Source organism: Xiphophorus couchianus, chromosome 5, assembly GCF_001444195.1.
Source record: "Xiphophorus couchianus chromosome 5, X_couchianus-1.0, whole genome shotgun sequence".
In the NCBI taxonomy this organism is placed as follows: domain Eukaryota; kingdom Metazoa; phylum Chordata; class Actinopteri; order Cyprinodontiformes; family Poeciliidae; genus Xiphophorus; species Xiphophorus couchianus.
The window spans coordinates 27,445,231-27,464,512 of NC_040232.1; the positions used below are offsets into that span (position 1 = coordinate 27,445,231).

The 19,282-nt window shown below is 40.4% G+C and overlaps 1 protein-coding gene across 1 annotated transcript; it reads right to left on the reverse strand.

The window, feature by feature from the left end:
* Window positions 1-2,733: 2,733 nt before the first annotated feature.
* has2 (hyaluronan synthase 2) lies at window positions 2,734-17,943 on the reverse strand. Its single transcript, XM_028016132.1, has 4 exons — window positions 17,206-17,943; window positions 5,960-6,586; window positions 4,776-4,877; window positions 2,734-4,648 (listed from the first exon to the last, which is right to left on the reverse strand). The coding sequence occupies exons 2-4, from the start codon at window positions 6,584-6,586 to the stop codon at window positions 3,719-3,721; spliced, it is 1,659 nt and encodes a 552-aa protein (XP_027871933.1). The 5' UTR covers window positions 17,206-17,943; the 3' UTR covers window positions 2,734-3,718.
* Window positions 17,944-19,282: the final 1,339 nt, after the last annotated feature.

Consider the following 19,282-nt stretch of genomic DNA (forward strand, 5'->3'; position numbering starts at 1 on the left):
CCCTGCTTTCTACATCACCTCTGCTGTTGGCTGTAATGATCCCTTTCGATCATTACGCCTAACCCAAACATTGAGCGATTTGTTAGTGTAAGAGTATATTAGTAATTGAATTTATTTTAACTCGCAAAAAACCCAGAATTTACAATAGTAAAAGGGAACACTGCAAAAAAGAAATCCTGCTCAAAAAGAAAGTTAATAAAAATTCCTTTTTAGCATATCATGATTAGTTATGGAAGACAGAAACATGTTTTTTTTAATGTAAATCTCTATTATTACACCTTTAAATAATACCAAACCTCATTTGTTTAATATATAATTTCTCCATAAGGCATTTTCAGACAAAGAATAAAGTATTTAGCCGACAAAATGGAGACGAAACTGATTGGTCTGTTTCACCTTTATTAATTATTGAAGGCGCCTTAGATTTTTATTTATCAACGTAGAAAGACCAAGAGTTATTTTGCTGTGTGATAAATGAAACAAAACTGAAAGTATCCATTTTAGTTTTGCAGTGTAGAAATGTAATCTGATGATTTGATATGTACTTGACAATATTTTAGAGATTTTTTTGCAATAAAGCACAGGATCATCTTAAATAAATATGATGCTTGTCTATTAAAATACAAATAATAATAATAATAATAATAAAAAATCAATAACTTATTCCAACAAATTGCATTTTTACCATTGTTATTGCAGAAAAAACTCACTCTCCCAGCTCAAAAATTTCACATTGTTTGGTCAGATATACAAGTACCTGTGGAAACAGTTAAAAGTACAGCAAATACTTTCCTTTTCTTACAAAAATATGAATGAAAATAAAAACTAAATTCTTTGGTATATCAGCAAAAAAAATAGGGCAAAAAATGTCTACATACAAAAAGGCATTGAAATACAAAGTAAAAATACTGTTACAGCAAAGAAATGACACACGGCAACAAAAAAAATAAAAAAAAATCCAGCTCTTCCAGTTCTATAGAGTTCTTTATGTGGAACTCTGTAGAAAAACATCTCATAAACTCCTAGTATCCATCCTATTGCATCAGTTTTTCGGACAGCATCGTGACACCTTGATGCAACGCTGAGAGGTATTATTTTTGTCTTGGTTATGTCAAGCATCACACCGGAGGACAGGAGAGACGCAAAAAAAAGTGCATAAGATTTAAACTCATATCAGCTCCTAATCCACAGCAAACAGTGGACTTGTTTCATCCCGAAACGATGTTCCCTTCCATCAAGTGCCCTTATTTACATTCCTATGACCAGGTAGTACTTTTCCCCACAGTAACAACTTCTTCTTTCACCTACACTCCATTCCTTGCACAGAGTCCAGCGGCGCAAACAGGCGTGGGCGTGTACTGCTTAGTTCTGGAAAGGGACCAAAGGTCGGTGGGAAGCAAAAAAAAAACAAAAAACAAAAAAAAAACATATATATATATATATATATATATAAAATCACAGTCCTCGGATTGGAATCGGTCCCCTCATCATCTTGGTGGTCATCAGTCAACTAGGTTGTAATAAATATACTATCAGTAGGACTGCTACAAACCGTTTTCTTTTTGTAACACACAGTCCTAATTTATACGTTTAAAGAACATTTGCAAACAATAGACATTGTTTTAGCAAAAAAAAAAAAAAAAAGAAAAAAGTCACAGCAGCAGCAATACAAAGTCTTTCGCTTGTGGTCATATGTTCATCTGATCAAGTTAAAAATATATCATCTTGTAAACACTGAGAAGTCCTGCAGTCATGTCATATGGGATCACTTCCAAACATTACTCAATACACCGATTTACATTCAACATCCTTGCTAATTCTAAAGTTGCTAAAAACGAGTCATCAGTCATTGCTAAATTTAGGCCTGCTGACGGAAGAGGGACGTTTGCAGTAACTGTGATGGATGATGTGTCTTACTCCGGAGTACATTCAAACGCAATAACAGCAAGTACTCTGGTCTCTTGGCACTAAAATAAAGGAAAGGTTCCCTTAGTCTGTTGTTGCTTTCAGATGTTTATGGTGTCTGCTAAAATTAAAAAGTGAAGAGTGTTTCATGAGCCGTTGCATGATACATGGAATCCCTCCACTATTCCTGCACCACGGTGCCATGAGCAGCATTGGTTCTTCACAGTACGAGTTGTTGTGAATAGAACCTCACAGGTTGGCCGATACATCTCAGAGATTAATACACTTCAGACAGGCTCTGACCCTTTAAAAGCAGGTGCAGTTCACAGGTTTGGCTCCGGATGCATCCCATACGACATGAGTGCAGCTGAAAAGCAGCTCTCCATTTTAAAGCCCTTTGTGCTTTGTAAACTTCCACTGTAACTGTTAAAAAAACACTGAGAAGGCACACCAGCCCATCACCCCGAAAGCAATAAATACACTGAAACAAAACCGAACCAGTGCAGTGGTTCGGTTTAGGAAAACTAATTCATTTTGTGTGTACAGGTTGGGGAAATAGGTATGCAACACAGAAACGTTTTCTCTGTAAATATGCTAATAGCGTATTAGTGAAAGTCCCACCATTTGTCAGCCACCAACATGAAACACACACATACAAAGAACTCAAAAAAAGAAGTGTGCCTGTAAAGTTGAATTATATTTAGTGAAATGGAGTGACGCCGACGGCAATTATTAAAAATATGACAATAGAAGCTGCAAAAGAAAAAAAAGATGAGAGAAAAGGTAACCAATCAGTTTTCAATTTTCAGATTTCTACGCCCAGACGAGTGAATTAAACACTGGGAGTACTGGGAGTGAGGTTTGGAGGTAGGATCATCACGGTAGGAAGCACCGGATTTCTTGATAAGAATCTAAAGATGATGATGAAAAGATGGATTTCTCAAGAAGGCCAGTGTTCACGCAGCCAAGGAAATTCTCATCTGCTTCCCAAGAAAGACATTAAAAATGCTTTATTGGTCCAGTTAATCTCTGGACTTGAATCCAATTGAAACAGAACCGCCTAATAAATACTGAATGCATTTCAGTAAATGCCTTCATTGCTTCCCTGTGTCATTTCAATAGGCCCCAGTAAAAATATATTTGGTGAGAAAAACATTTTCATGTTAAATGCCTATTACCCCACTGCGTGTTGATGTGGTAAAAAGAAAGAAAGAAAGAAACAAAGAAAGACACAAAGAAAAACAAGAACAACGACTTGGTTGCTTTAGTAACACTAGTTGCTCAGAGGCAGTGCCTCTTGCAATAGTCTTTGTGCAGTTGCTAGATAGTGGAGACAAACTGGCAGTCGCACGGCTCCCTTTCAACGCAGAAACACACGGAACATTCTCAATTTGTGGGGTGCAGATATTTCTTGGTGACAATGACTCTCTGGGAGAAAAGTCCTGGTCAAGTTTAAACCCCAAGAGAATAGCTATGAATCCACAGTTTCTCTGGCTAAGTTACTTACATTAGACAGATGCCCAGTGGATACGACAAAAGTAAGAGGTAGCTAACATTACAAAGCCTAGCACTCTTTTAAGCCAACTTTGATAACAACGGCAAACTTGCCCCTCTTGGTTCTCGAAGATGCCCAGTTAGCCTCCACTTCTCCAAGGTTAGGGATTTAATGGTCACAGATAAACCATTTTTCTTGTCCATTGTGGTAGAACTCAGTTTTGCCACCAGAGTTGTTCTGCATAGACAATCTTTGTAAACAGGGATGTAAAAATACTGAAGATATTTCAGTGGTTAGTGGTGTGTTTTTGTCTTTGGGTCATACGTCCAGCACCATGTCATAATGAGTTTCCTTCTTCCTCTTTCCACATTTGTTTATAAGAACGGCGTATAGTGTGAGCAATATCACCCAGTAACTGGCATAGACTACTGCCCCAACGATGAGCACAATCTCCTCAGATTGAGGAAAGGGTTTTTTGGTCTGTTGGACTATTGTGTAAATAAGCCCAATAAAAAGGATGGTGAACCAGATAGTTATTGGAACCAGACCAATAAAGTTCACCACAATTGTTTTCCTCCCAGAGGTCCCCCAGCCTGACTTGTTAATAGTCGCGATTGCAAACATTTTGGCCGGCAACAGGCTTGACATATACAGTACTGAATAAAAAGACATGAACACCATGACAATGTTGCCTCTGAGGCAGCTCGCGAACGATGACTTGATCAACGCCACTGCCTGCACGATGAGCAGGAACAACAAAATATTCCAGAGTCGTCCTTGGAAGAAGAGCTGGATTGCGGTGGCGATGAGGAAAAACGGGAAGAATCCTGTGATCACCGCCTCGTATGTCATCCACAGATGATGCTTGTGGAACCACATGGAGTTGTAAAGCCATTCCCTAAAGTAAGACTTACTCCATCGAGTCTGTTGATTTAGCCATCGCAAATACGTAATGGGTGTCTCCGTAAGGCACTTCGCCCGTGCAGTGTATTTGGTCGCATACCCAAGGCTGAGTACTCGGTTAGTAAGGTGGCGATCATCCCCAAAGCTGCAGTGGGATCCCATGAAGGTCTGATTGTACCAATCTTCAAGAAACTCATGCAGCAGAGAATTCCTGTACATTCCCAGAGGTCCGCTGATGCACTGAACACAACCGAAGTATGACTGGCAAGCCCGCTCAATGTTGAAGGCCATCCAGTAGCGAACGCTGCTCAGGAAGGAGATCCACGATTCGTATTTATTCAAGATCTACAGAAAAAGTTAGAAGGCAAAGGGACAGATATTAAGTCTAAACATGGCATTTGCTTAGTTTTTTTGGTGTCAAACTGAAGTTCAAGATATCTAAAAGCACGAGAACATAGTTTTGTTACCCTACCTGTACGTCTCCTCCAACACCTCCGACCATTGGGTCCTCCTCTAAAACCTTCACCATCTCCACTGATGATGCTGGGTCCAGCATGGTGTCTGAGTCGCACACCTGAGAAAAAAAAAAAGCGGGTTAGCTGCGTTTATACATCAAAGATAAGACACAATCTTCATTACCTTACTTAAGAGAAATAGTACAGCCAAAGGTTTTACAACAACCACCAGAGATCTGCTTTCAACTATAACTGCCTCTCCTGTTCGGTCTTTTACAGATGCTCACTCCATTTCTTCTATAAAAGGTCGTTTTCCTGATAAAGAAAATCAGTTGATGGGGAAAAAAAAAGAAACCTTCCGCCAAATCCCCATTAACAAAGGAATCTGTTACAGACCGAACTTGATGGTAGTGGGAGTGCAGAGATTTCTTACTAATTCCTAAATGCTGGAGAGTACCGACATGATCCTTCAAGATCTCTGTTTAACGGATGTTGTTTGGAAGGCACAAGTCTATTGCAGGTGTCTGGCTTGTTTACTTCCAAACGCCACATTTTTTTGTATCTAATAATTGATAAAAGCATTGTGTTAGCTTATTATGATATGTATTTTACCTCAATTTCTACTCGCAATATCGACAGATGTGAAAACACTCAGCTAATGACAGTTGGTGTCATTGGTTAGTGCATTTGTTCACTAAGAGACTCACTGCAAGATTTACAAACTTTGTGTTTCTTTTATAATAATTAAGTTTTATTCAAGCTAAACTTGTTAGTAAGTCACAGAATACCCATGCCAATCTCTTGTCTTACACAGGTTCAGGGTTTGATTTAGAACATCGGTGATGTGATGTAACCTTGAACCCCATGAAACCGATCTGGTATTACACTTAAGCATCAGCTGCTGCTGCCCTTTTTTACGCCTCACTTCACAACACGATGCATCCAGTCACCGTCTGGCTAAAGGGAACACAAAAGGCTCTTTGTGGAGCTCGTGTTTGGCTTTGTGCAGCCCCCCTTTTCTCCCTTCTTCTACCACATGTCTTTCTGCTCTCTTTCCTCCTCAGTGTATGCTTCTGTTGACTGCATATCCCCTGGTCTAATTTACACAGCTCCCCTCTTCATTTGCCACCTAATGTTTGGTATAGTGGAGTTAATCTGCTGAACTGATACCTTTTATCCTGCTTAAATGGCTAAGCCTTACCTGTACATAGTCCACGCTCCTTCCCAGTGCTTTGAAGGCTGTGTACATGACCTCTCTTTTGCCTCCCCACTTCTGCATGATGCACACACATTTATTGCTGAGCACGGTCCTGGAGACTTGCTGGAGGCTCTCGGCGTAGCTCTCGTCAGTCTCCTCCGGACCTTTGACGTGGTAATTGCTCCGCCACACATACGACACTGACTTGTCCCATCCCATGACTTCCTTAAAGATCTCCATCATGTACATGTCGTCGTCGGAGTTCCCATCGATCACCATGATAACTTTGATCCCCGGGTATGTCAGCCTCTTCACAGACACCAGGCACTTTCTAAGGTAGTTTGAATCCTCCTGGTAAGCAGCAATGCACAACGCCAAGGACTTGCTCAGTTTGATCGGTGTCTCCAAGGAGCGCCGCATGTTCCTGTGCTCCAGGAGTGCAAAGAGGCTCTGGATGATGAGGTGGATGACCAAAATAGCACCATACAAGCCAAAGGACAGATAATTGTGGGCTGTGGTGAAGAACTGATAGCCCATGATGTAGGCTGTGGAGATTCCCACCAGGAGGGACATGCCGAACATGGTGGTCCCAAATATCCTCAGGTAGCTCAGGACTCTCTGACACTTCATCTATGGAGAAGAAGACAGGAAGGTGTTTATTTAGGTTGATGGGAGGGATGATGAATGAAAAGAGGGCAAAAATCAATTACAACAGCTGCTTTTTCAGTAAAATACATCCTATGTGAGCGAACCTGGAGGGAATAAAAATGTTGGAGCTGTGAATGTGGGTGAAGAATGAAAATGAGTTAGTTCAGTTTACCCTGGGCGACTGGGAGTTAGAACTGGTTCTTGTTAAGGGGGAACAAGCACACCTACACATTGGATAAAACACAAGAATTCAGTAAATACAATTCATTACAGCTAATGTTCACCATAAACGGTTTGTTGCAGGTTAGTTGTGACCACTTGTGTGATCACTTTTTAAGGTTTTGACAAGAACAATAAGGTGATACTTGGTTGCTTTGTTGATTTATGTTCAGTATTCACTCCAAATATGTCAGACTATCTGCAACTCCAAATGCCTTCCACCTTTCTATAAAACATACTAACTCAGGTAAAGGGGGAAGTTGTTTTTCTTTCCCCTGTACTCTTTCCGGCTCGCTGTCTGTCCCCACAATCCTTGTCTAAATGTCACACAGTCAAGAGTAGGCAATTGTTCCATGTCTCTTTTAATGTGGATGGGTGTACATTACAAGTTTTCTTGACCTAATTAACCAGCAAACTGGATGCGGCAGCCAACTATCACAACAGGGAGTAACAGAAAGCACTAGTGATTGATATCAGTGTTCTGTAATGTTTAAAGAGAAAACTGTTGAGTAAGACTTTGAATACAGTAAGGGCTCAAAGCAGTATGCAGGATAACTGTTTGTTTTTATGAATGTTTGTCCTGCTTTTTTTCTGTCTAATCTTTTTGCAAAAAAACCAACCAAACAAACAAAAACAAAGAAAACAATCTTCAGCTCAAACTCCTGAGCTCTGCTTGAAGCCCTCATTACATTGCTACCAACATCTGTTTGGCAGACCAACGGAGACCCACTCTGCGTGGCCTCGGCTCGGCTCAAGGCAGAGCGGACCACCCTCTGATGTCATCTGTTTGTATCTTCGTGGGAAGAAAGAGACAAGATCTCTTAAATTTCCTAATGCTCCGTTAGTGCCTCTTCCCTTCTGTGATTCCTTATAAACATTATTATAGGAAAATTAGTTCCTTCGGTAACCTTTAGGTCCAATGCTACCGAGTCAGTGACTCAGTAGGGTGCCTCTTTAGGTGCACTAGATGAAGGCGCTTTTCCATGTGTGCATACAGTGAGTCTAATAGAAAAAACATGAAGTGAAATCATACTGGCAGCTCCTGTGTAAAAGACATGTACAGTGCTGAGCAAAAGTATTCATGTTCCCAAAGCTTTTTTTTTCACGTGTCAGAAGCCACACAGGCACGAATGTGAGTCGATCCAAACCTTTGGTGTACAACTCCGGTCCTTGTTTAGGAGTGTTGAATCAAGGTGACATCTAAAACATGCAGTGCATAATCCTTTAAAAGCTAACTTTGAACCTCACTGTAGCTCAGGTTGTATGTTTAGGATCATTGTTCTGCTGGAAGGTCAACCTTGACTGCAGCACATGGGTAGATTCTTGTTTATTGTTATCCTGAATGCATAAAAAGGAGGACAGGAGTATCAGGTTCATAAAGTGTAGACAGAATGATCTCATCATTAAATATCTTCAGTATAAATACTCTGGCTAGAGCTGACAAGCCTGACTCTCCGACTATCCCGCGATAGGATCTGATTCAGTCTGAAGTCTTTCTTCTAGGATTGCCCTGCATTTAACTCTATATTCATCTTATCTGCCCCAGCTGAAGAAGAGCATTCTCCTTTTTATCTTAAAATGCAAATAAAGTCAAAGATTGTGTTTTTACATGAGAAAATGTGAGAAAATCCAAGTGGTGCGAATATCTTTTGAGGTTCTGTGCCATGCATAAATTGCCTATATGATTTAATGTAATGTATTTTGCATCAGACTCATTGAATTCACAATTGGAGGAGTAAAAAAAAAAAAAACACCCTATAAAAATGTTCAAGGTATGTGATTACTTTGTGAAGCACCTTAAATCTGGCAAACACGGTCATCAGAACAATGATGCACAAAGTCAAGTGCTGTTTGTGATTTGGCAAGACTTCAACACGCCGCGCCTAAACTCGCAAGACAGATGGCGGGAGGGGACGGAAAACTAAAGCGAAAGACGCAAACGAAAGTAGGTAACAGAAGTAGATAAACGGAGAAGTGTAACAACAGAGAGATAACTTTAGTTCAGACTGACACACACCCGTACGCATAAAGAACAGCGCGGCTGCTCTGGCACGTGGCGAGGCTCTTAATGTCAACCACTCTTTTACGAGGCCCCCCGATACTCACCCATGCAAAACACACAAAACGGTCATTTTAAAGAGGCCGTTACACCAAAAGAAGAAAGAAAGTCAGTCAGTCTGTCTGTGAGAATGTACATTTTCAGCAGTTGTTATGACCGGCTCCCGCTTTTGGATGTGGGCGAGCGCATGTGTGTATACTGGTTTACCAACATTGGGGAAAGTGGAATGAACCCTGTGACCTCGTCTCCTTGAGTCAGTTTTGAAAGAACTCAGGAGAAAATTTGTCCTGATGTGTATAGTTGAAGATACACATTAAAAATTCTTGGTATGCATATATATATTTAACGTATAAGGACAGGAGTTGTGCTGTATCTTTTCAACCAGCAAAATGAACATCAGAAAGCCTTGATCTTCCTCACGTTACATCTGCTGCCCTGGGTGTGTGTTATCTCACAAAGGTCAAACCAACAATTAGCTCAGAGAACAGAAAGATTAGCTGCAGACTGCAGGGAGTCCCTGAGAGATAAAACTTCCGAGGGAGCGCTGTCCGTGACCGCGCAGGTTGTCATCGGCACGGCGATGATGCTGTCTCTTGGGGACACATCTTTGCGTGTCAGAAGACGTGACATTTATCTGTTCAAGCTGTGGGTGTCGTTGTCACGGGATGATATCAACCCAAGCTTTTTGTTTGTTTTTATGTCTCCAGACATGGGAGAATCACTGAAGGTCCCCAACAACCTATCTCCTTTCTCTGTGAAGAGTGGTTCGCGTGACAAATTCAACTGTGAATATACAAAAAATTGAATGTTTTGGGAGTCTATTTGCTATTTCCTATTGGTCTACAGAGTAAAACTGTTTTAATTAAAGGTTTTGGCTCTTTGTATGTATGTTAGTGTTCTTTTTGGTGTAAATCGCTTTGACATTTTTAGAAGATAACACTGGGAAAGAAAATATGATTAAATTGTAATAATAAAGTTGAGTATTTTGAATTTTCTGCTTGTCTAAAAAGTACTTTGAACTCAGCAGCAATATTGTAACATATCTTTTTCCTGCAGAGAGTAGTTCAGCTTGTAGGACACAGAATAGGAATACCATGTTTCACAGGCAATTTTGGTTGGCAAAGCTAGAAACTCCCACTGATCATATAGCAAATGAAAGGCAAAATGTTGGATCAACATGTTTTTTTTTCTTGAATATCACAGTTGCCAAAATCGATTACGTTTTGGAGCACATTCCTAAAAATGTCCTTGCACGAGCATTGATAAATATATTTTATGAGTTCTACCGGAGTCTCTGCATGTTCAGTGTGCTAAGATACAGCCACAAAAACTCAGATTCTTTTGCTGAGCTGTAGGTGACATTAACTCATCATTTCAGATTATATCTGTTTGTCTTCTTGGTTGGAGGTACAAATGTATTCATACCCCCTGGAATGTTTGTCCTGTCAAGTTTGAATGCATTTGCTATAATAAACCAACACAGAACAGCAATGAAGTCAAAGAAGGTTTTTAAGTTTTGTTTCTTTTTTTTTTTTTTTTTTTTTTACAAATAGTCCTCCTAAATAAAATCTAGTGGATCCAATTCTCTTTTAAAGGTACATATTTAGAAAATGGACTCCAGGTATGCAGTGGGCACTGAACAGGTTTAAAGTGGGGCTGGACTACAAAACCTGTTGAGTCACAGGTCACTGCAACCAAAAGCAAAAGTACGATTTTGAAATTTGTGGCCTACATGCAGGTTGCAAACACACAATGTGACATTGCTAAATACATACGCAAGACACACCTTGGAGGATTTTTTTTTTTTTTTAATTCCAGGAATTATGCACCAATGTGTTTGGTCTATCACATAAAATCTCAAAAACATTGTTTTAAGTCTGTGGTTGTGATGTGTCTAAATTGTAAAAAATGGGGCGTAAAAACATTTGGATGGAACTCGTAGTGATTCATCAAAGTTAACACGTTCGCCATATGCTGAAATACCATTATGCTACAGAACAGGAGACCGCTGTGTGTGCACGCTGTTGGGGAGAAACGTGAAAGCCATCACATCGCTGCTGGCCGAGGGTTTCAATAACAACTGCATCGAAGCGTGATCTGTACAATATGAAGAGATGTGCTGTGTCTGCTGCTGCAGAAAGGAGGAGACAGTTCAACTGAACTCACAGGAGAGCAGTGCAATCTCTTTCAGCAGGGTTCCAGGTCAAGGCCTGTAAAATATAACAAGGCTCACCAGAGTTTCTGCACGTTTCTTCACGGGGGTCCTGCTACACACGCATCGGAGTGTATGTGTCATTACTGTACGGTCTGGTCAGGGTGTAAATCTGAGGTACCTTGAGTCAACAGACGTTGCTGGTCTCAGAAAAGCTGAAACAGCTCTAAACTCAGATTTTTTTTGCTTCAGAAAAGTCTCACAAATCAACAGCTCAGAACTTTTTACAAATGTAACTTTTGCCAGGTTACATTTTTAGCCACGGGGATGGGGAAAGTAATTTAATTGTCTGAATGTGATCATACACAGGCACTGACATGTAAGTCAAAAATAGCTCTAAACAAATAAAAGACCTATTCGATTGGTTGTATCAAATGTTTTGATCAACAAACAAAATATTGTACAAGTTCACATTATGCTCTTTATCATGTTAGCAGAGGCAACCAGATGAGCTCATACATGTTTGAAACCTCAAGTGTATCGCTGTTTTTGCCAATACAAAAACCATGTGTGCAAAGACGTCTGGATGTTTTGATGTGAGCACTAAGTTGTCAGAATGAATGTGTCTGGCCTGCACTGCAAAAGACCAGGGTGCAGTTAAAGAGGACTGGATGTGGATGTGGTCCCCATGACTGTTGTGGTGCGTGAAAGGCTGAGACGTCCTTGAGCAAAACACAAGATGGAGCACAATTATCAGTTAAGAGTGCTGTCTGGATTACACGCTGCAGCTTGGTTTGCTTCTCTTTGTTTGCAAGATCAAAAATCAGCAATAGTCACAGTAAAAATCAAGAAAGAAATAATACGTCAAATGAGAACGGCGGAGAACGGCGGACCTGAAACTGGACCACGTGCAATGGTTCTGTTCAGCTGAACAGAAAAAAAATTGAGTAATTATTTTCGGAACAAAAGAGAAATTATCAAGAGTTAACACACAGGTTCTGCTTTTACAGCTACAAATGACTGACTAGGCCCAAAATATGGGTCTTATGATGGACCTGATTCTTCAGAGACACATAAAGACAATTACAAAGTCAGCCTTCTACCACCTGATAAACATTTCCAGGATTAAAGGTCTAATGTCCCAGCAAGATCTTGACAAATTCATCCATGCTTTTTTCTTTAGTTGAACAGATTACTGCAACAGTGTCTCCACAGGTCTACCTAAAACGTTGGTCAGACAATGGCATCAGATCCAGAATGCTGCTCACTAAAACCAGGGAGGCAGAGCACATCACCCCAGTTCTAATGTTTTTACACTGGCTCCCTTTAGCTCAGAGAATAACTTTAAAACACTGTCATCAGTTTTTAAATCGCTGATTGGCTTTGCGCCAAAATACATTAAAGCTGTTGTTGCATTAACCTTTCAGACCTCTGAGGTCTGAAAGGTTCTGGTTCTGCTCTGCATCCGCCGAACAAGAACCAAGCATGGAGAAGCAGCATTCAGCTTCTATATGATCCACTAGCCTGCAACAAACTTCCAGAAAACTGCAAAAAAGCCGAAACATTGAATTACTTTAAATTAAAACTTAAACCCCTTTTGATCAGAGTTGCCTTTGATTTATTATCACTGGAACATTATAAACTATAATCTGTTTCATTTTCCTTTACTTTGCCAGTTTTTATCACTTCATTTCATTTTCCTTCTAATCACTTTGAATCACCCTGTTGCTTAAAATGTGCCAAGCAAATCAATTGCCTGACCTTGTTGGAAGGCCGTTTCTGTCTAAGAAACGGCTACTGTTCTAAAAAGCTGCTATGCAACATGCTTTTGCATTGATACAGACCCTACAACCTGCTTATGAAAAGACCTGCGCTATAAACATCCTTCTTCTTGGAACTTCCCATACATGAGTGGAAGGGAATTGAAATCATCTGCTTTTAGGAAAGGTTGATGGTGTCAAAGCGCCCAAAGACCCAGCTTAAAATTGGTACTTCACCAGTGCCATAGTGAAAGCTCTGCATTACTATGTAGATTGTTCAACTGTGAATGGACAGCTCCGAATGAACTAAAAGGTCAAGTGGGTTTTCAAAGACAGAGCCAGACAGTGGCAGACCCCCCACACTACATCATCTATCCCATTCTTCTTCTGCTGCCCCATTCATAAACCCCCTCTGTGGTCACAGTTTGCCTCTGTTTGTGGAATCTTTGTCATTACAAGAGCCAGAACTAAATGCTACCACCTCCCACTGAGTGACAATGCCGCTACATGATTGAGATGAGCTGCAGAAAGCACATCATAAAAAAATCCCCCTGCTTTATGCTAATCACTTCCCTCCTCATTCCAGAGTTGTTCTCTGAGACTCCGTGCCTGTGGGCAAAAATTTAAGAAGTCCACTTTTAGTTCTTGCTTTTATTTTTCTTGCTCAAAAATACTTTTAAGTCCTTGTTAGCACACCTAACTTTGTCCACAGCCAGCTGTGGCAACGCAGCTCCACCGCTGTGGCAGGTTCTAAGAAGCCAGATGTTCAAATGTGGTGCAGCCAAAAATCTTTTCTAGTATAGCGAGATCTTTGTCCGGACAGCTGTTTGCTATTCATTTCTACTGCGCATCTGATATGGGACTAAGTGTTTTAATTCTTAAAAGTCCTAGTAATATAACTCCAGCGAGTTCTGTTACTCTTGCGTCTGAAGCCAATAAAAAGTTTCCCACAAAAAGTCTCCAAAAAAAAAAAAAAAAAAAGTACAATTTAACCCACATTGTTAAGTGTCTTCAGTGGTCAAACAAAGACACCAGTCTGCTATCAATGGTGCTCTAAAATAGATGAACCCCACCACCAGCACAGACTGGGAGACTCTTGTCATGGCAACTCAAACAACAACAGCTAATTCAGGCAAACAGATAATGGACAAAATTAAAACCTGTGAGTGGACAAGCAGAAAACTGTAAGCGAGCCCACCGCCTTCGACAAGAGCCAATCCGATGCAGGAAGCGTCTCGGGCTGGATGACTCTTGGTAGTGTCAACCTCTCCTCTGTTGAAAGCAATCAGAAGTGGGCTTCTTCTGAGAAAACACATTTACACCCGTCTTCTGCAGTCCGATCCTGGCACTTCCCAAAAAACTCCAGTTGGTCTTGATCTTGTTCTTAAAGAGAAAGGGCTTCTTTGCTGCTCTTCTACTCTCCTACCTGCCTGCTGCCATTATTAACCGAGCTCTGCACTGTTGAAGACAGTGAAATCATCTTCTTGTGATGACCCTGTAGATGCTGTATCTTCCTTCCGTCTGCCTTCTCCTCTCTCCTTGGGCACAATGGCTTGGGATGCAATCGTTCCAGCAGTAACATCACATCACCACCAAATTTAAAGCATTTTCTGTGCAAAGCAACGATGACTGAATGAGTTTTCTTGGAGGTAATGGTTGACAAAAGGAGGGTTATTTTAAGCACCCCTCCCTTTCAAGCTAACGGCTCATTTCTTTAATTCAATCACAGCGGCGGCCTGATCAGCTGTGTTGTCCTCATCAACACTTTCACTGACAAGACCGTTTCAAAGCTGCATGTGGCTTCACCCCAAAAGAAAAAAAAACACACAAGTAAACGAAGCTTTTGTGCTTAAGTCGATTTCATTATCTTTGAAATATATGCCCCGATTTCTAAATCTAAAAGCTGTACTTGTAAAGTTGAAAGGGTAAAGTCGAGAAACGTTTTTGGCCACGGACGCAAAATTGGGTTGTTTTTATATATACAGTATATATTTTAGGAAGTTGTTTCTGAATTGCCTTCATTTTTTAAAAAATATTTAAGAAATACGGCATAAAACCTTGAAAATTACAAGTGCTAAAAGAGACCAACAAATTTTGATGTCCAGCAATGAACTAACATTACCAGCTTTTAATGTGCACTGGCATTAACCCTCCCCGTGATACTCTGCATGGCTCAGTGTGACGTAGTGGGAATTTAAATCCAACTCTCGCTCACGTCCAAATTTTCACTTTTACTGGCTGGGGGCTGTGGTACTTCACTGCATTTTTGCCGATGAGAACCTGGAAACAAAAAAACATGGCAGGAGAATACATGAGGTAGTTGGTGCTGCTGGTAGAAGGGAGGGAGGGGGGGGGGCTATACATATAAGCACTTCTGTCCTCCAACTTCAGTAGTCATACCCTGGCAGTCTGAAGCCCAGAGGCTTATGTGCATTGAAGGACCCTTGCTGAGAGCAGAAATGTCACGTGAGGCTTGTTGTAAGCCCTAATGGAGGGCAGCCATGGAATGCCTTCCTGTGTTAGGCAGTAAAGTGCTGAGTGCCGCGTGTGGATGAAAACTGATGAGTCTGCACTTTTGCATGACTCTATACCAAGCACAAAACTGTTACTTTTCAACGTTTGTCATTTTATGTTACCTTTACCAGACGACCTACTTGTCTAATTTAGGCAAAATGATACCACAGAAAAGCACCGGAGTGGGACAGCGCTCCTGACCGCACTCTGCATGGGAACTCCCCCGGGGGGGGGGCCGAGATTAGGATCTCTGCATATTTCTGTTTGTGTCCATTCACAAATACAGAAAAGTAAAGAAGAGAGTGTTTGTTGTCCCTCTGCTTTTGTCGTGTGCGTCTCAAAAAAAGTGTTAGGAATTGTTATTAAAACTGGGTAAAAAAAAATAGAGAAAAAAAAGTGAATTCCTCGTTACAAATCCAGCATCATGAAGTGCTGACGGTGCATATTCGAGGAATTAAACAGCATCAAGAAACAATATCCCTGGTCAGTAGGAAGCGAATTCCATGTGTGGGATGAATTTTTTTTTAATTTATTTATTTTTTTGTGCAACTTGAATAAATGTCAGGAATGCTCAGGCATCCAACAAACAGATGGGCATTCCTCGTGTGGGTTATACAGTACAGGAGCCAAAAGTGGTAGGCTATCTGGACGCTCAGAGATCCCAGTAGGTGGAGAGAGGAAGCAAATAGGTCAAAGTGTGACAGATGTCCATTTATATGTGCATATGCGGTGCACAGATGTTCATAATAATGCCAGTGTGGTTGTCGTAAGCTGGGAACCCCCCGGGTGTCAAGAACAAATCCAGACCCACAATAACAACAAAATGATGTCTTCTGTATTGATGGCTCAGACTCTTTGACATTAGGTTCTGTTTATCATTTATAAATAGTAAATGCATTCCTTGCAGTAGATGACTTTCTTGTTATCTTCATTTAGTGTAAATGCAGATTAGTTGAACAGTGACAAAGACCCAGAGAAGACAGGGAATTTCTGAGCCCTGGAAGTAGACAGCAGCTGGCAAACTCTTCAGCTCTAGTTCAAAATAAAGAATCCCAAACCTGTCCCTTCTTCATTTAGCAAATATTTTCTAAAACACAGATAGAGATCTCTGAAACACAAATACCGGATTTCCCCTAAAGTATCTGTAAAATCTCATACTCTTGTCATGAAACCGATGTCAGGTCTCGACTATCTGGTGAACTGGACGTATTGCCACACCCCCATTTTTAACCTCACAAAAAGCTTGACGGTTTCCCTTTAAGACCATGCCGCGGTCTCTCGTGTGAGTGTTTATAACCCACGAAGACATCAAATTACGCGCTTCTACGTTTAATTTCTTGATGGAACCTTACCATTGGCTCAGAAAATATACTAAGGAATGACGCAGCACTCCCCATAAATTGTATTTACTCTTAACCGAGCTCCAGACGTTTCTTTCTGAAGACTTAGAAATACCTTTCGAATATATCTATCTATCTATCTATCTATCTATATATATATATATATATATATATATATATATATATATATATATATATATATTATATATATTTATATTATATTAAAAAGAAAAATGAGTATAGTAATTACAATGAATGAATGATATAAGTTCGCAAACTCCACTCAATATATTATAATAGGTAGCGGCGGATAAACGTGAACCAGCTCACCAAGCGTTCAGCGTCCTTGTATTTGAAAAAACCTTCATATCAGACGCGAGCTATTATTCAAACACACCAACTAACCTTTAAATGATTTAAACAGTCAACATATCAGAGCATCTGGTAGGTGCACATAACTAATTAAGCTGATTAAAAACTTTTTCTTTGCTCGTCTTCTGTTGACATTAAAATCGGTCATTCGGCATCAGGGTCTCTCCACCACAGTGACCGCCTACCTTGTCGCAGCTGCTGTCCGCTAGTTGGTCCGCAGAGGGGATGCGGTCACCTCCGTCAGCTCTGGTAGAGGTCCACCCGTGGAGAAAGTGGTAAAAAAGTTCGAGCGGCAGTGATTCTCATGAATCCGCTCAATATTGTCCTCATAAATAATAAGGTTATTATTAATAATAGTAATAAAAAACAATCCAGTCCTCGGGAAAAGGGCACACTGCTTCTCCTCTAACTAATCAGTCGGGAGCCACGTGCATCTTTGGTGTGTACGAATTCAAACATCTCGTCAGTCAGCTTTGGCATTGTTTATATGAAAAAGGTTTAAGTCAAATCAAAGCTGTAACAATAATAATAATAAAAATCTTCATCAACTTTGAATAGTTTTAGTCATATTTCAAGAAAAGTTTATAAAAGTTGCAAACAAACAAAAAAAAGTAAGAAAACTTCATGAAAAATGAATTAGAATTAAAAAAAAAAAAAAAAAAATAGAAGTAACTTTTTGGTAATTAAATCTCCGCAGCCAGCTTCAGCTCTCTGGGGGAGCATCAAGGTAAGTATTTTAGTCTCCTCAAGCATCCAGGTTACACAGAGTGGCCAAAGTCTCTCTCAGCCGCTGTTTCAGCTGTCTAATTCCTTCCAGACGGGATGCGTGTGTATGTGTGTCTGTGTATGGAGCCTCCTTTATGACTGCTGTGGCTCGAAAACTTCTTCTTTTTTCTCTTTTTTTTTTTTTTTTTTACCGGACTGAAACAGATTGGCGTGTTGTTTTAATGTGAGGGGGGAAGGTTTGTTGGAGGGGGGAGGGGGGTGTTAGGAGGAGCATGGGTTGAATAAAAAGGCGGCAGAATAAGAAAGAGACCCATCGAAACTCACTCAGATTCCCAGAGGTGGCGACACAATAGATGCATGCAGCCCATTCAGACCCCCCACCTTTCAACATTTTTAATTATGGCGCTTAAAACAAATAGAGGATGATTGGCATAGAGACAGTGGAGGAGTCTGAAGTAGATAAAACTAGTTTATAAAGTAGGAGGCTCTGGAAGAAGAATCAGATCACAACTGAGTTGTATAGAAATAACGCACGTGGAATGTTGGAATCTCAGTCATCTCATTGATTCTCTGCCTGCAGTTCACGATTTTCACCAGCACGGGGTGCTGTTCTACACTGAACGCAGCTCGGTCGATCCTGTCTGTACTGCAGTGGCGCTGCGGAAGTCTGAGAGGTTATCGCTGAAGAACAATACAGTGAACTCTGTCATTGTACACAGAACATGTAGAACTTTCACATAAATAAGTCTGATTTAGTAAAATCAGACAAAAATGACGCTTTTCCGTTCTCTTTAGTCTCACTCCATCATCCCAGTGATAACGTGGATTTCTAAGGTGCCGGATATGAAGTGGACCAGAGCAAGGGAACCCCCAATCTACATGCACGTGCTGCAAAATCAAAAAGTTTGCTTTTGAATTTCACTTTCTGCACCAGAAAACTCTAGACTTTTCATTTAAGCAATTACTTTGCAGCTCTCCAGTGAAGTAAAACTTATACGCTGGTCTAGATTCCAAGTACTCCGGAGCATGATAATGAAAGTCCACATTTAAGTAAAAGCCAACTGAACTTCCTCTCTTGGTTCTTGAGGATGTTTCACATCCCGTCCACTAGGCTTCTTCAGTTTTGGACGTGGTTAGGAGCAACAGGTTTTTCTATAAGATGTAGTCAGAAAAATCACACCAATAAGGTATAAGTTTCAACCAGAATAAATTCTCAAATGGACTCAGGCCTGGACTTTGACTGGGCCATTCCAACTCACAATCATGCCTTGATCTAAACCTTTCCATTGTAGCTTCTCTGCTCTTTGTTTGAGGTCATTGTTCAGAAGGAAAGTGAATCTTCACCTCCTGCTATAGGGTTGTTGGGGTAAAAGAGACAAAATACAAGTGCAGACTACATTTTTCATATTATTAATTGTAAAAAAAAGAAAGAGAGAGAAAGAAAAAATGCTGAAATCCTTGTGTTCTTTTCCTTCACAGTTATGCGTTACTTTGCCTTAGTCTGTCACATAAAAACTAACAACAACAAAAAAAATG

What these genes read in the sequence shown, in the direction of transcription:
- has2 (XM_028016132.1), bottom strand. Translation starts at nt 6,586, where the DNA reads ATGAAGTGTCAGAGAGTCCTGAGCTACCTGAGGATATTTGGGACCACC. An exon ending in GGAGCGTGGACTATGTACAG is followed by an intron (nt 4,878 to 5,959) that starts GTAAGGCTTAGC and finishes TTTTTTTCTCAG; the next exon opens with GTGTGCGACTCAGACACCAT. An exon ending in GTGTTGGAGGAGACGTACAG is followed by an intron (nt 4,649 to 4,775) that starts GTAGGGTAACAA and finishes CTTTTTCTGTAG; the next exon opens with ATCTTGAATAAATACGAATC.